This window comes from Trachymyrmex septentrionalis, unplaced genomic scaffold (assembly GCF_001594115.1).
Source record: "Trachymyrmex septentrionalis isolate Tsep2-gDNA-1 unplaced genomic scaffold, Tsep1.0 scaffold60, whole genome shotgun sequence".
In the NCBI taxonomy this organism is placed as follows: Eukaryota; Metazoa; Arthropoda; class Insecta; order Hymenoptera; family Formicidae; genus Trachymyrmex; species Trachymyrmex septentrionalis.
The window spans coordinates 1572426-1588933 of record NW_017305779.1 but is presented as its reverse complement, the minus strand read 5'-3'; the positions used below and the strand labels follow the sequence as shown (position 1 = coordinate 1588933).

Sequence of the window (16508 nt, the reverse complement as noted above, 5' to 3'; positions counted from 1 at the left end):
TATATATATATATATATATACAGTGTGTTCAAGAATAACATGAACAGCTAGAACAAACTAAATTGAGTTGTCTATTATTTTACAATTTTTGTAATATTTAGAGATTAATTTTTAAAAATCGCCGAATATCTGTGCATATCTGTTCAGCGCGGAGAAGTATTTTCTTTCGCTGTTAGTAATAGCGTTTCTAATAGCCGTGTTCACCAACATCAACAATTGAGTGAATATATACTGCTATTGTATATTTTTCTATATCTAAATGTCTGATTAGATGATTTAGTAAATAAAAATAAATACTAATAATACTATTCAATTTTTTTTACAATGTTTATATTTTAATGTTCTTTTATATTTCAAATTTGATGTTTATTCAACTTGTAAGTTTTTTTCTCAAATAACTTGTAAAAGATGTCTTAAAACGTTCACACAGCGTATTTTTTAAATTTTTCATTTAGACACTTCTCATACTTTTGTGATGTTTACTTTGCGCATATTATGTGCCTTTCTTATCAAATACTACTTGTGAAATTTGTGTATAAAATTTTATATATAAGCAATAATAAACCATTTGAGAGAGTACGTTACTGCTTCGGATATATATATATATCTAATGCTCGCATATATTCTTATAATTTATGCTAATCTGTCATGTTGATGTTTTAACATTTTAATTTGCTCATCAGCGCCAGCGCATTAGCTGTTGCTTCTTACGGTCTTGACAGTTTCATTCACTCCGCAAAGGATGAAAATAATTCTCACGAGAGCAGATTCGATTTTCCCTTTAAAATGAGATTACCTTTCAAGGTTAATGAATCTCCATCTTTGAGATCATGGTAGCAGTTTCTTCATTTTCTTCTTTTTGATTGTGATCGTAACGATCAATTCTCTAATCATTACATGGATGAATTTCAATCAGTTTTTTTGCGTCATGTAGTTAAAAATTACTTTTTAAGTTTCTGTGTTAGTAAAAGTCATTTTAATCCAATGTTTGTAGATTTTTTATCTAAAATTCAAACAGTCAATAAACTATATCCGATTTTTTTTCTTTATAAACAATTTCTTTATAAACAAAACATATATTAATTTTATCTAGTCCTAAACCTTAATTCTAATAGAGTCTCGTATAAACAGTATCAACAATTTATAAAGCTTTGAATAGATACCCTATATCTGCCCTGAAATCTGTCCAACTAGGGTAACACATTACAGAGTCATACATCAGCTTCTAACCGCTATGGATAATTATTGGTGAGAGTGCGTCTATATTGATCTACATTTACATATGTAATAACAATCAAAGCTAATATATCGCATTTTCATTCTAATGTTATGTTTAGTGTTAAAATAACTGTTTTAGCATTTTATCTTTGGGGCAGTTACGTAATTTGTTTTGTATATCTATCTGAAGATTGATACTTTACAGCAGACTTCTCAGTTTTTCTTTAAAATTCAACAATTGCTAATTTTTGAGCTGCTGGTCGTAACTCTATTTTTAATTGTGATATTAAGTGCGTTCACGATCTCTAAACGTATTTTTATTCTAATAAGTCTCATCTTATAAGTATTAATTATTAGTATTTAAACAAGTTGTTTAACGGTATGTGACGTCAGTATTGACGTGAAAAATAAAATTTAATTTTTAAAATTATTTTTATATGTAAAATTTAGTTTACTAAATTTTATTTTTTAGTTCTCATCAGAGATTTCAGAGCAACTGGCCATAACGGCAGAAAAAATGATGGATATGTCATTCGAAACTTTTACGAATGTAATTTTTAAAATTTTTAAACATTTAATTTTTAAAAAATTATTTTATCTTACTTATAATCAATTTGCTATACATGTTTTTACACATAAAAATAAATTATAGACCACACTTCATTATTTTTACTACTATCTTTTTTAAGATAACCTTACACAGTAAATAATACTGTCAGTATTAAAAAATATTGACAAAATGACTGATCGTGCGTTAATATTGATGGATTGACAAAGAATACTGACAGTGATCTGGATTTTGATTCTCGAGCATCAGTGTCACTTTATTAGGATTAATGTCACAATATGTCACAGTGCAATAGATAATGTTCGTAAAACTGAGGATATATTGTTAATAACATTGATGGTGTAAAATTATAAAAATACTAAAAATCTTGATGCATATTGTCAGTATTACTGATTCAATATTACTGACCAGTTTTATTGTATTATAACCATGTAGGATCATCTTTAGATCATAAAAACATCAATATCGTATGTATTTGTCATGAATGCTTTATATAATTCGAACAAAAATACGATGAACATCTGTTAAAATAAAAATTAGTGTAAGGCCTAACGTCCACCTTGCTAGAAATCGGTTTGAGACCTCGGATAAAAAAAATTTGACCAATTGCATTGATCATGTGATCAAATTGTTCAAATTATTAATTTTTTTTCTGTTCTCGCATCGATTTCTAGCATCGGGCATTAGCCTTAAGTTAATGAGTAATAGAGTGTTGATAATAAATTTAGAATTAAATTGATATTAACAATTATTATTTGTTATTCATTAGTTATTTATGAATAAATTAAAAGTTATATTTAATATAAAATAATTAATATAAAAGTTGTAAATAATTTTATTTATGTATATTGTTACTATATTACATTATATACACTTTTTTTTAAAAGGTTTTTTGAGAAGACCATCGGATTTTTTGGGCATTGATTCTTTATTAAAAATTATATATTTCTTTTATGTATAAACATATGACGTTGAAGTATGTAGGAATATTTTTCCTAACTAAATATTTATAACATTTCCAATTGAATAATTTTTAATTTTGAAATATCTTTCATAAGCAAGAATGCATAATAACATTCCTAGAAGCACTAAGAATTATATTATTTGTCATTTTGCCCATCTGTTGCGTTCTTCTTTCACATTATTTCTTTGAAGATCAGAAGTCGAATTACACGAATATAATTCAGTTCCATTCGCTTAGAATACCTAATGTATAATTATCATATGTTGTTCTGCTGTACGTTTAACAATTTTTGCAATGTGCATGTAGACTGTAGGATGTTTTTTTTTTTTCTATGGAAATACGTTGCTAAGAGATAAGTTTATAAGAAAAAGGAACTGACAATTACGCGCGCGCATAGAGTTTGTCAATAGTTCGACTTAGATATCTTTATTATTTTACGAGTGATTTACGTTGTTAGACTATCAATAGAAAATTACATGTCCATAAAAAAAAGTAGCTCTATCTGCATTTGCTGTTATACTATGCAATACATGATGATTGATCCTATTTACGTAGAAATGCACTGAGTGGGGATATACTTTGAGAAATGAGCGCTATACTGTTTCATTTACTTCTTATCTAAAGAATCAAACGAATGTGCAAACACAGATCTTTATTTTCTTACGTATTAAAAACTATTGACAAATGATAATCAGAAGTACTGTCAGCCCAATGCTGAAAATTGGTTTCCAATTATTCGGCATTTGGCCGGGTGTCTCGTATTCTACCATTTACAGTATGAGTATTATATCAAGCATACTGATCATACAGTACTTTCAGTATTTGTACATTTTTAAACACTTCAAGATCAGTGAGATTTCGAATCTCAATGACAGTTTGAATTTAACTTTTACATATGGTTTGACAGTATTTAAATTGATTTATCTGTGGATACGTCGTTAGTAAGATATTCCTATTACACTATGAAATTTAACTTTGCTCAACTTGATTTAATTCCGTGAGAAAAAAATAATTTTTTTTCTCAGTTTTATAACATATTGTTGATTTGGTTTTTTGTAAACAAAAATGATTTAATATCATTATCTAAACTTTAGCTTGAGTATTAAACACAATATTGATGGTCTCGCGAAAAAAGATGCGATTTTTCTATTTAAAATATTTAATAGATTAAAAAAATTGCAGAGTTTTTCATCAAGTCCTGGTTGCTATGGATAATGATTGGCGCGAGTGCATCAATATGGATAAACATTTGTATATAATGACAATTAAAGCCAATTTAGCACATTTTATTTCCAACAGTATATTGAGTGTTAGTACGATTATTGCGATACCTTTTTTCTTAGGCGAGTACATAATTCATTCCGTATTTTTAACTGAAGATTAAAATGACATTTTACGGCCGCTTCCTATGAAGATTCAACTTCCCTTTGATACTCAACAATCGCCAATATTTGAGATTGTTTTTGTGACATTATTTTTACATAGTATAATAATATTTGTCTATATGGTTTCTATTGTAAATGGATTGATTCCTACATTGGTAATTATTATATTTTATATGTATATATTCATTTTTTATTAATTTTTATGTGATAAGGAAATTTATGATACAGAATTAAAACTTATTTATTACTACAGTGAACCGGTTGTAATAATATTTTACGTTGTAATTTCTAGAACTTTTAATATAACTATTATATAAGCTAAATGCACTAGTTACTGAATAATTAATCAACATAATCCAATTATTGGACAAAATAACAAAAATTTTAAATATTGAGTTTTTAATTATATGGACAACTCTAAATAAATTCGTTGTTTATAAAAATTTGATAATAAACTGATTTATAGTTACATATAAAATTTCATTAAAAGCTTAATATTTAAAATATTTGCCATTTTGTTCAATAATTGGATTATGTTCACCGCGTAAAAGTAAACTATGAAAATATATCATTAATATAAACAGTAAAATAAGATTTCGCTAATAGTGGGTATTCAAAAAGCATTTTATTTATCTTAAATATAAATACCTACATTTTTTCCACAATTTTATATTTCATTATAATCAGTAAAAATAAAATTTTATTATAAAATCAGCAATTTATTGGTCACAGGGAATAGGCACGCACATAAAAGTCATGCGTTGTTATTTATGGCTGATTATTCAACGGACCGTAAATATATGTACCGTCTTCCGTTTGAATTTTTGAATTCATTATACATTCGCTATTTATTAAGTGCTACTTGTGAAAATCAAGTATTTTGCGTATTTTGCCACGATTTAGTTCAGTACACATATTCAACAAACATCAACCAACAGTAATATAACCTTAATATTAATAATTTTTATTTCAATAATATATAATCGTTAACTTTAACATATATTTTGAATGCTATGCATATTAAATTGTTAAGTAAAAAATTTTAATAGTAAGATTATTATTGCTAGTTGGTGTTAATTGGGATATTTTTTAATGAAAATATATGATTAGGTTCGTGAAAAAATTATTGAAATAATTATTGGAAATAATTGAAAAATTATTTAAATCAGATATTGCACAATATTTATATTATACATTATTAATAACTTATATTTTTTATTTTATTATTTTGTAATTTAAAGTCACTGTTTCTAGTTATCTAATATTATTGATTGAAATAGTTAATATTACTAATTAACGCTTTCAGTGAAATTTTACTGGTTTACAATAGATTTATAATTGCTATAATTATAATTATTATAGTTCGAGATTATTTATCTGTTCTTTAATAATAATATATTATACTGATTTACTTTTAGAGGAAACTAACTAGTACATTTATCTTAAGGATTGTTACCTTCCTAATTTAAAAATATAATTAATGTGTCCGAAAAATTCTATAAATAATTTTTGAGAAGACTTTCTTCAAGTGTATAAATATATTATGTAAAAATATTTCTTGTATTTGAAACATGTTCACATTGTTCACTATAGCACAAATATCTCTTTCATATGCAATAATTATGATTTTTGCAAAAATTAAAGTATATTTTAGGTACTAGATGTTAGTGGACAAATTGATATAATGTGTCATGAGTTTAAAAATATTTCTAAAAGTATTTCTCTTCATGAATTTACCGTATCTTTATTTAAAATATTGATCGAGAGACATAATAGAATTATATAATTTTATAAAAACATTGAAAAACTTATCTCATTTATTGCGCTGATGCAAGTTGTTTTGGATACTTTAATTACCTGCGGTCTAGGATTTTTCGCCATAATTGTAAGTTCTACAATACATGGGCATTAATTGACATCGTATATATCATTCTTTTTCATGTTCATTGAATTAGAGTATTCATAACGAAATGGGTGTTTTTGTGGTAACAAAAACCATTTTTGCTGTTGCTCTCATATTGATTGAAGTTTTTATTATTTGTTTTACTGGAGAACATCTTAATTACAAAGTAAGTATTTATGTAAGAAGTTGTAGATCATAAATATAACCTTTTTTAATTTTACATAATTATATTTTATATAATTATGTGATAAAATTACGTGGCATTTTTTCTTTACAATAATGTATAATATTTTAGTATATTTAATATTGTAATGTACAAATATTATTTAAAATAAATATGTTTTTAATAAATATTATTTTTACTTTAGAAAAATATTATAACATCTTTTAAATATAATACCGATATCTCTAGTAGTCTTTGCTAAAACAAAAAATTGCTATAATCTCAATGTATTGTTTTACATTTTATTATGTGATTTTCTATATTCAAAAGGTAAAAGACAAATAAAATATTTTTAATATTATGCTTGTTTATTCATATTATATATTATATTTTTTCTGTTATTCTTTGTTTCTTTATTTTTTAATCTTTATAGAATTTTTTTGATATTAGGAATTGAAGAAAACCTTTATCTGTTAAATAAGTAGTATAAATATATATAACATGCAAGAAGCCATTGCTTTTATCTATTTTTGCTTTTAGAGTAAATCAATTGTCAATGCAGCATACGAATTGCCGTGGTATGATATACCGTCACATCAGAGTAAAATATTAATACTAATAATAATGAGATCTAAGAAGGAACTGACCATATCGGCAGGAAAAATGATGGATATGTCATTCGAAACTTATACAAACGTAATTTTAAAAATTGTTGAACATTTAATTTTTAGAACATTATTTTAATTTGTTTATAATCAACCTGCTATTTATATTTGTATGCATAAATATAATTTGTAGATCAAACATTATCTTCTTATTTCTACTTTTTTAGGTCATAAAAACGTCAGTATCATATAAATATATCTGTCATAAATGCTTTATATTGACTCAAATAAAATTATGGTAGACATTTGTTAAAATAGTAATAAAATTAGTGTAAGTCAATAAATAAAAAATGTTACTTAATTTAGAATTAAATTATATTAAAAAATCAACAGAACAAAGATTAAAGGGCAAAGCTAAATATTTTTTTTTGCTTAAATGAATAATTTAATGTCTAAGCATATAACAAACGTTTCACACTTTTAATAAAAATGCTTAATATTACAATTAAAAGTTTAAATACTATTAAATATATGTAACAGACGAAAATAAAAGAGTTATAAAAATTATAATCTTTTAGAATTCTTTGATTAACAATTAAATGTGTGTTGGCTACATATGATTAATATCACTTAAATTTTTAATTGTGACACTGACAATGGGGATAACTTTTTAACAATTCGAAACGTTTGTTATTGTTTATATACTCTTTAAGTCCTTGTTCTGTTAATTTTTGAATTTTACTTTTATCGAGCGTTTATATATTTATATTAATTTTAAATTATTTAGAATTAAATTTTTATTAACAGTTAATATCTGTTATTTACTAATTGCTAATAAATAAATTATTTAAAAAATTATCTTTAATGTAAAAAAATGACATTAAATAATTTTTGTTTACTTAGTATTATTAAACAACACAGATCAGTAATTTTTAATTTAATTTTTAATATTATATACTTACACACTTATAATAATCTAATTTTTTGTGAGTTGTCAAATCATGTGTTGAGTTACTTTCGCAATACAAAGCGAAAAAAATCAATCAAAATTACAGAAAAAGGCAACAATGTATTTGTGACTATTGATTTAACACTTAAATTTTATTTCAGGAAAAAGAATATTTCTGCGGAGAGCGTCGGATGTTTTCGGACATTGACTCTTTATTAACAAGTTATGCATTCAGTATGTATAGACATATATTCTGTTGGATATAGGCGTATTTGAAACTAAATGTTTATGATTTCAACTAAACAATTTTTTTTAATTTTAAAATATCTTTTTTAGGTAAAGATGCATAATATTATTCTTACTATTAGAAGCATTAAAGGATATTTGTCATTTTATCCCTATATTCTATTGTTCTCTCTTCATTTTATTTCTTTGAAAATTGCACGAATATAAATCAGTTTCATTTACATAGAATATATATAATTATTGTCATTCTACTATAAGTTTAATGACTTTTGCTGTGTATATACAGAACATAATAGATATTTATTTATTTTTCGAAGAAGTGTTGTTAAGATACAAGTTCGTAAAAAAACAGAATTGACAATTACGCATCGAATCATAAATTTGTCGGACAAGTCCGATATCTTTGTTATTTTATGGATATTAGAATATTAGCGTTCTTAGACTATAAACAAAAAATTATGGGATGTGCATAAACAAATGAGCTCTATCTCTATTTGCTGTTATACACCATATATGTATAATGACGATTGATTATATTTACGAGAATGAGCATAGACTGCATAGAGTTGCATTTGGAAAAACTGTCAGTGCGTTCGTTCAGTTCTTTCTTAAACCGGAGTGCCAAATAAATGTGCCGATACTGATCTTCATTTCCTCGTGTTCTCAATATTGATTAGAAATGATAGTAATAAGTATTGTGAGTCGTTGAAGACCCAGCTTTGTGTGTGTTCGGATGTATCGTATTGCATATTGGTTAATTTATATATTTAGCATGCTGATTGTACAGTTCTTCCAATATTGTATTCGAGCACTTCAAGATCAACGAGCTTTCGAATTTCGTTGATAGTTTACCCGCGGCTTTAGATTGCAGCTTACAACAATTTTCAAACTAATCAGTCTTTGAATACGATGCCGAAGACATTGCTGCAACTTTAGCTTCATCTAATCTTGTCTTGTTTGATATATAAGAAATATTAAGTTAGTATTAGTTTTTTTATTATATATTTAATCGGTTAGAGATCTTCTATAAACGAAACGTGTCTTAAATCTATATAATCTTAAACTTTAATTCGAGTAATACGGTCTCTTATAAACGATACTAACGATTTACGAGTATAAAGCCTTGCATAGGTGATATCATTTCTGTCTTGATATCAATTAGAATAACACATTATAGAATTGTCATTTATCAGCTTTTAACCGCTATGATTAATGATTGGCAAAATTGCATCTATATTAATCAATATTTGTATATAATGACAATTAAATTTATTGCATTTTCGTTCTAATATATATATTATGTTTAGCATTAATACAATTGGTACGGTGTTGTACTTTTTGAGTTATGGTTACGCAATTCATTTTGTATATCTGCTCGGAGATTATAATGATATTTTGCAGCAGCTTCTCATTAAGGTACAATTTCTCTTTGAAACTCAACATTCACCAATTTTTAAACTGCTGATCATAATTCTATTTCTACAAGCAATGTTAAATGCGTGGACGCTTACTATTTCGACGCTTTAATTTCTACTCTAGTAAATCACCTTATAAATATTATTTTTATTTAAATAAATGTTGTTTAACGGCAGTATGTGATGTCAGTATGTGCAGATGCGGGTGCGGTCTGCATCATATCATGTTCTGGAATGTATGCTTTCTTGAAAAAATTGGTAATTTATTAGTGCGACGTTCAGTAAAAGCAGATATGAGCGAAAAAGAAATTTAAATGTGGAACAATACATAATAATTGAATTTCTTATTAAACAAGAAACAAATCTTCGGAAATATGTAAGGATAAAAGCACATGACGAGGGAATGTTTGGATAGAAGCATTCATATATGAAGCAAGATTTTCGAAGAAGATCGACAATGTGTTCAGAATAAACCGCATCCTTGACACTCAAGACTGACAACGGCAGAGAATGCTAACCGAATTGCTGTTTGTGCTGATTAATGCATTACAGAGTGAGACATTGCCTTTATTTTAAAATGCATATTTTCAAGAGTTTTACTCCTTTCTTAATAAGAAATTTAACAATTATGAATTGTCCCACATTAGATAATCTTTGCTTATGTCTGTAACTTTTATCAAACTTTGCGTTAGTAAGTTTATCAATTTTTTCAAGAGAGTACACATTACGAAACTTTACTCGGGCTTCTATTCTTAAAAATATGTACGAAAAATTAGGGAAATACTATAGTATACGTAACGTATATTTCCTAATTTTTCGTATATGTTTCTTTTCAAAAATAGAGGTCTTAATGCTACTCACACTTGCACATGCCTTGATCGTCACTTAAGCGTGTAATTAAAGTAAAAATTTAAATTTGGCGCCCTTAATAATAATAATAATAATAAGTATATATTCTAAATGTACAATAAGTCAAATGTTATTTTAAATTTAATATGAAAATTGATTAACTATTTATTTCAGATATGACTTCTTTTATTATATAAACCTTTTTGACATTCATAAAAAATACAAGTTTGTAAAATAATTTAAAAAATCCTTTTTAGATTTTAAAATTATCAGCATCACTATATCTGTTTTACACGCGATGTATTGATGTTCATCACAAACAGTGATTTGTTGAAATCTTAGTATTATTTAGTATTATTAATATAAAATGTTAATATGAAGAATTGTTATTATTAAATTATTTTTGATAAAATAATAGTATTAAATTTTTATGTTGTTTTAAGATTTATAAATGGACAATATAAAATTGTACTTAAGTTGATTTAAATCTCAATCTTCATATCTGTCTTTTCTTTAACTTTAATTTTGTATTTTAAAATTTTGTATTTTCTTGACTTAGAAAGAAGAGAAAGACAAATAGAGAAAAAGAGCAATTTAGCTTTTCAAGGAACGTAACAATTATCGAGACTTTATTCTATCTAGATCTAAACAGTGCAGTTTATGTTAGTACATTTATTTGTTTGTATTTGTATAACCAAACTTCTATAAGACGTCCAATTGACTTTAGTCTTTTAAGTTTTCTTTACACATGTATTCTGAGAAAATTCAATATTTACGTTATTAGAGGAAATTATTTTTCATTATGTTGTGAGAGTTTAATACAGAGGGATATAAGATGTTTTTTCTTTCTTATCTTCGTAAAAATTCACGATCGATGCACGAATTTATTTCCGTTACTGAGAATACCTAAGCCGTAATTATAAACTTTCAAACTGCCCTACGTTCAACAATCATTACGACATCTAGAAAATGGTGCACGTCCGTTTTTTTTCACAATGTAGCATTATTAGCAGGAAGAAATGATTTAATGCATAATTTTTTGTTATTTCATGGTAAAGGTACATTATTAAATTGTACAAGGAATATAGAATAATCGTACAAGATAATATGCAAATTATTCTTCCTCAAATTGTTGTTATAGGATGTATAACTGCGATTGATGATTGGTCCGTATTCACATGAGTGGGGATAAACCGCGTGTGCGTGGGGATGCACTTGGAAAAATTGTTATTGTCCTGTCAGTTCTTTCATAGTCACAGCAGACAAATGTGCTAATCTTCATCCTCCGTTTTCTAAATTATCAACGAATGGTAGCCAAGAGTACGGTTAGTCCGGCGCTGAAATTCAGCCTTCGGCTGCTTGGTGTATGGCCGGAGGTGTCATATTCTATTTTTTATTGGCTGATTTTTATGTCAAGTATATTGATTATACAGTATTTTCAATATCTGTACATACTTGAGCACTTCAAGATCAGCGAGTTCTCAAATCTTATCGATGGCTTATCTTTAACTTTAGATTATAGTTTGACGTTTGTTAAATTGGTCAGCCTATGGATACATCGTCGGTAAGACAACGTGTCGCGTATGTAATATTACATCTTATATCAAATCGCCGATATTATAGAAAAACTAGATTTTTTAGTTTAAAAATCCAAACATTTACTAACGTGGAATGCATCAATATTACATTCGAATCATTAGTGCATTGATCTGGCATGAATAGAATAATATTCCATTCGTTACTTGACAAATTAATAATACATTACAGTGTTTTTCATAAAATCTTGGCTGCTATGGATAATGACTGGCGCGAGTGCATCAACATCGATGAGCATTTGAATATGATGACAATTAAAGCCACTGTATCTCATTTTTATTCTAATGCTATGTTGAGTTTTAATGGTGTAGCTGCAGTGTTGTATGTTTTGGGCGATTATGCAATTCGTTTTGTATATATAGCCAAAGATTACAATGATACCTTGCGGCAACTTCCTATCAAGGTGCTTCTTCCTTTCGAAACTGAGCAGTCGCCGATTTTTGAGTTACTGGTCGCAATTATGTTTCTACATATAATACTAGTCTCGTTATTAGTCGCCGTTTTAAATGGATTAATTTTTACTTTGGTAAGTCTCGTATTCTAAATTCACTTTTTCCTATTTTATCAAAATTAACAAAAGGATTTGTGGCACTCTCATGAGAGTTAGATCCAAGAACATTGTTGCATAAAAGTATCACTTAATATGTTATTACATATGACATTTTCGTATATACAACATTGCAGGATTATTATGTAAGAATATTTCCTTTAAAAACATAAAGATAAATGTTGAAAAATATTTGGAAAAAATATGCTTAAATAATTAAATATATCACATAAAAATAAACAATTGAAAATTTACATCAAATATGTATTTTGCCATTAAAAATATTTTTTACAAATATTGTTTGAAACTTTGCAGCAATTTAAGTACATTTTAGGTGCTTCACGTAAGCGGGCAAATTGATATAATATGTCAAGAGTTCAAAAATATTTCCGAAAATGCCTTTCCTTATCAATCTTCCGCATTTACATTAAGAGTGCTGATTAAAAGACATAACAAAGTCTACGCATTTTCCGAGAATATTGAGGAACTTTTTTCCTTCATTGCATTGATGCAAGTTGTTTGCAAAACTTTAGTCATTTGTTGCTTAGGATTCGTTATTATAATTGTAAGTATTGCAATAAATACGTTATGATATCGATATTGTTATTGATATCGATATAAGTTATATATTCTCTTTTATTGTACATTAAAACAGTCGGTTCATAATGAAATCGATTTCTACTTGTTTGTGAAAGCTGCTGTGGCTTATATTGCCGTAATGATAGAAATCTTTATTATTTGCTTTGCCGGAGAATATCTTAGTCTTAAGGTCAGTAAATATAATACCTGTTATGAGGAGTTATTATATTAAAGATTTAAAGAATGTATACTAACTTTATTTTATGTAAATGATGTATCCCTTTATTACAATTTTTATTACTAAAGTCAGAATTATAGTATAGTAGACTAGAAAAAAGCTCTTTTTTTCAGATAAAAGAATTCTTTGCATTGAGAGAAAAGTACTACCCTGTTGTTTTTGACATAATTTACATTATTTTTAGAGTAAATCAGTCGCTGATGCAGCATATAAATCGTTGTGGTATGATATGCCAATTAATCAGACTAAAATTATATCATTCGTGATAATGAAATCCCAAAGGCGATTGTCAATCACTGCAGGGAAGATGATGGATATGTCATTCGAAGCTTTAACGAATGTAATATTTCGTAACTATTTTGATGAATAATTTTTAAATAAAAACTTTATCTTGCTTACAATTGATGTTAGCATTCGTTATGATATGTATTCTTTATATATGTATACACATAAATTAAAATAAAATATTTTATACATTTATTTTAGATCATGCGGGCATCGGCATCATATGTATCTGTCTTGTATGCGATGTATTGACATCAATGCAAGTGATTTGTTAAAACTATTTAAGTTAGTATAATGAGACGATTTAGAAAATGTAAACTATTCAAAGGAATTATTAACTTGTTGTTAATAAAGTAGTTGTTAATATTTTGAAATAACGTTTGTGATTGTAGAGTTATGCTGTTTAAAATAATGTTAACATAAATGCGAATAATTGCATTCTTTATTTTATTCATTTATTGAATACTTAAATCTATTTTTATATGTAACTTACATCAAATTTATTGAATTTTTATTGAAGAACTTGATATATTTTCTTGCATGTAGTTGTAATGACATTTTTATAATACATTCTGTTGATTTAAGTTTCTCTGCTTCCAAAATCCATTGTAGTTTATAGCAAAGTATATCATTTTGGTAAAATTATAGAATACTCAGACGGATAATATAAGCTATTCCGAATTACTGTTAGACTATACAGCTCGTAACTGGGATCGATTGATTGATACTTCAGCGGAGCATATCGTTTAAGGATCTATAGGTAATATAGTAGATCTTCGTGTTCTCATGTGTTGTTAACGTAATTTTAAGTTGTCTATTCTCACACATCTCCTAACAATAAATTTCGAGTTGCCGAAAGATAATTGTAAATGCTATGTGTCCATCGTTCAAAAGGGACTGTATATTGTTAACAGTAAGTCAGTAATAAATATTCCAGATACCGCCGGATTTATAGTTGCATAGATATGAGTATTGAAATATCTGGTCATTTTAAATCATAAATCGCAGTGTACAAAATTTTGACGACAAAAGAAAACGATTGGACGAGTGCAATAATGTTGATCGGCATTTATGCGTGATTATTATAAAAACTAATATTTCATATTTTTGTTCTCATTCTATGCTAAGCATCATTATGTCATCCGCAATTGGCTATACGTATCCCAAATTCAATGGAAAAACGCAATAACATTTATGAGACAATCTTCTCTTAAGCTAGAAGTTCTCTTAGAAGTTGAATCTTAAAGTTTTACATGTTAAAAATAGAAAAAAGCATTAATAACAAAAAATTATAGTATGATTAATTCAGAAAAGTTTTACTTTACCAAATTTGTTATTAAAAATACTAGTTTATTTATTAAATTTATTAATATATAATTATTATATATCTATAATATTATTTTAAATTGTTATAAGTTAAGTTATGTTAACTGAAGTTACAATTTTAATACAATTATAATACAATTTTAATACAATAATAGAAAGAGCTTTAATTTTCTTTTATATTATACATTAAAAATATTAAAGTTTTATTATGTATGGAAAAAACAATCCACATTTTTAAGAGGCTTCTAAAGCCATTTGTATTACTGATTAAATCATATAATTTTTGTATAGCAAATACTTTTTTCTCTTTTACAGATTCAAAAATCCTTTTCCAGGATTAAAATATACGCATTAATATGTGTTTGTGAGATGGAGTTTATGACAAGAATGACCAAAATTTTCGAAATTAATATATTTTTTACCATTTCTTAGTATAACATGGCGTCTCAAGTCGTGACAACATTTGCTTGATACAAAAGTTTTGCAACCTGTACTTACGAAATAGTAATCCACAAACACGTACTTTGTATGAACAAATAACGTTGAGTTCTTAGAATTAGACGCTTTATCGCATGATAATTGACACAGACATGCAACTGAGTGTATCATAGGTGCGTGAGATATTGGTGTGATAGTATATAAAGACATGTCGATGCACTGGAAAAACAGCAATCTCTGGTGACTTTATTGGAATTTGGGCTTCACTTTAAGATTCTCTTAACTTCTTATTTGTACATTTCGTTTGTTCCTTTCTTTGCTATCTGTATTTTTTCTTTAAAGTTTCCTCAAGCTTTTTTCAATTGTTTCTTTTCAACGATATTACACGTAATACGACGAATAAAAATATGCAAGCACATGTTCAAAGAAAGATCTACATTTTTAAAGGAAATTGTTCGCTAGCGCGAAGGGAAGCCTGTTGATCGTTTGTTACCCCTCAAGTTATAATGTTTGAAGGGCCAATGCTTGAGTCGTTATACGTATAATTACGATTGATCGATTGATACGATTAACGATGGATGTTCCAGCTTTCGCCGACCCCCTCTGTAATCAGTTGGTCCTCTTATTGTCATCACGCGATGTACAATGGATCAATCGTCGTACAAGTTTTATGCATAACGCGTATCGTCTACTCATATCGGTGGCAAGCAATAATTTAGGAAAGCATGTATCATGGGAATTACACACACAATTTCATGAGATTAATTATAACATGCATAACAAAAATGTTTTTATCAAAATGGGATTCCAATTTATCGACATGTAACTCGTTGCTTTTTGCAATTTTTAACGATTCTTTTATTTTCATGACGTTATTATGGTAAAACGTCTTTATGTACTTATATCTTCAAGATAAATAATTTTTTAATTCTCATAGACACTTTGAGCATCACTTCAACGTAGTATAACTTTTTGAAGTTGGTCAGTCTGTAGCTGAATCGCCAATAAGCTTATAATAAGACTAATAAAAGGAATGATTTAGAAAGACACGTTGTCTTCGATCTAACAAAATATCGTGCGATGCAACAATATTATTTGTTTCAAAATTATTTCATTATCTTTAAATTATACCTCCCATAAAATTAATTATGTCAAATAATAAATTAAGAGAAACAGAATATTATGATCATAATTTCTTTTTCATTTGATTCTTTATATTTTAAATCGTTCTGAC

The 16508-nt window shown here is 26.8% G+C and overlaps 2 protein-coding genes across 2 annotated transcripts in view; both read left to right on the top strand.

The window, feature by feature from the left end:
* The first annotated feature begins 3434 nt into the window (after positions 1 to 3434).
* Positions 3435 to 16508, top strand: part of LOC108752380 — a 38804-nt gene continuing 25730 nt past the window's right edge. The window contains 8 exon segments of the mRNA XM_018493182.1: positions 3435 to 3691; positions 3933 to 4248; positions 6742 to 6897; positions 11735 to 11829; positions 12033 to 12387; positions 12743 to 12973; positions 13064 to 13177; positions 13410 to 13565. Coding sequence (XP_018348684.1) covers positions 3435 to 3691; positions 3933 to 4248; positions 6742 to 6897; positions 11735 to 11829; positions 12033 to 12387; positions 12743 to 12973; positions 13064 to 13177; positions 13410 to 13565 — 1680 coding nt within the window.
* On the top strand, positions 12842 to 13762 carry LOC108752419 (odorant receptor 30a-like). The gene is made up of 4 exons (XM_018493219.1): positions 12842 to 12973; positions 13064 to 13177; positions 13410 to 13565; positions 13712 to 13762. Exons 1-4 carry the CDS (start codon positions 12917 to 12919, stop codon positions 13760 to 13762), a joined length of 378 nt encoding a protein of 125 aa, XP_018348721.1. The 5' UTR covers positions 12842 to 12916.

Excerpts from the sequence above, each read along its gene's own strand:
- LOC108752419 (XM_018493219.1), top strand. The coding sequence starts at position 12,917 with ATGCAAGTTGTTTGCAAAACTTTAGTCATTTGTTGCTTAGGATTCGTT. Across the intron at positions 12,974-13,063 it reads TAGGATTCGTTATTATAATT|TCGGTTCATAATGAAATCGA; the intron begins GTAAGTATTGCA and ends ACATTAAAACAG. Across the intron at positions 13,178-13,409 it reads GAGAATATCTTAGTCTTAAG|AGTAAATCAGTCGCTGATGC; the intron begins GTCAGTAAATAT and ends CATTATTTTTAG.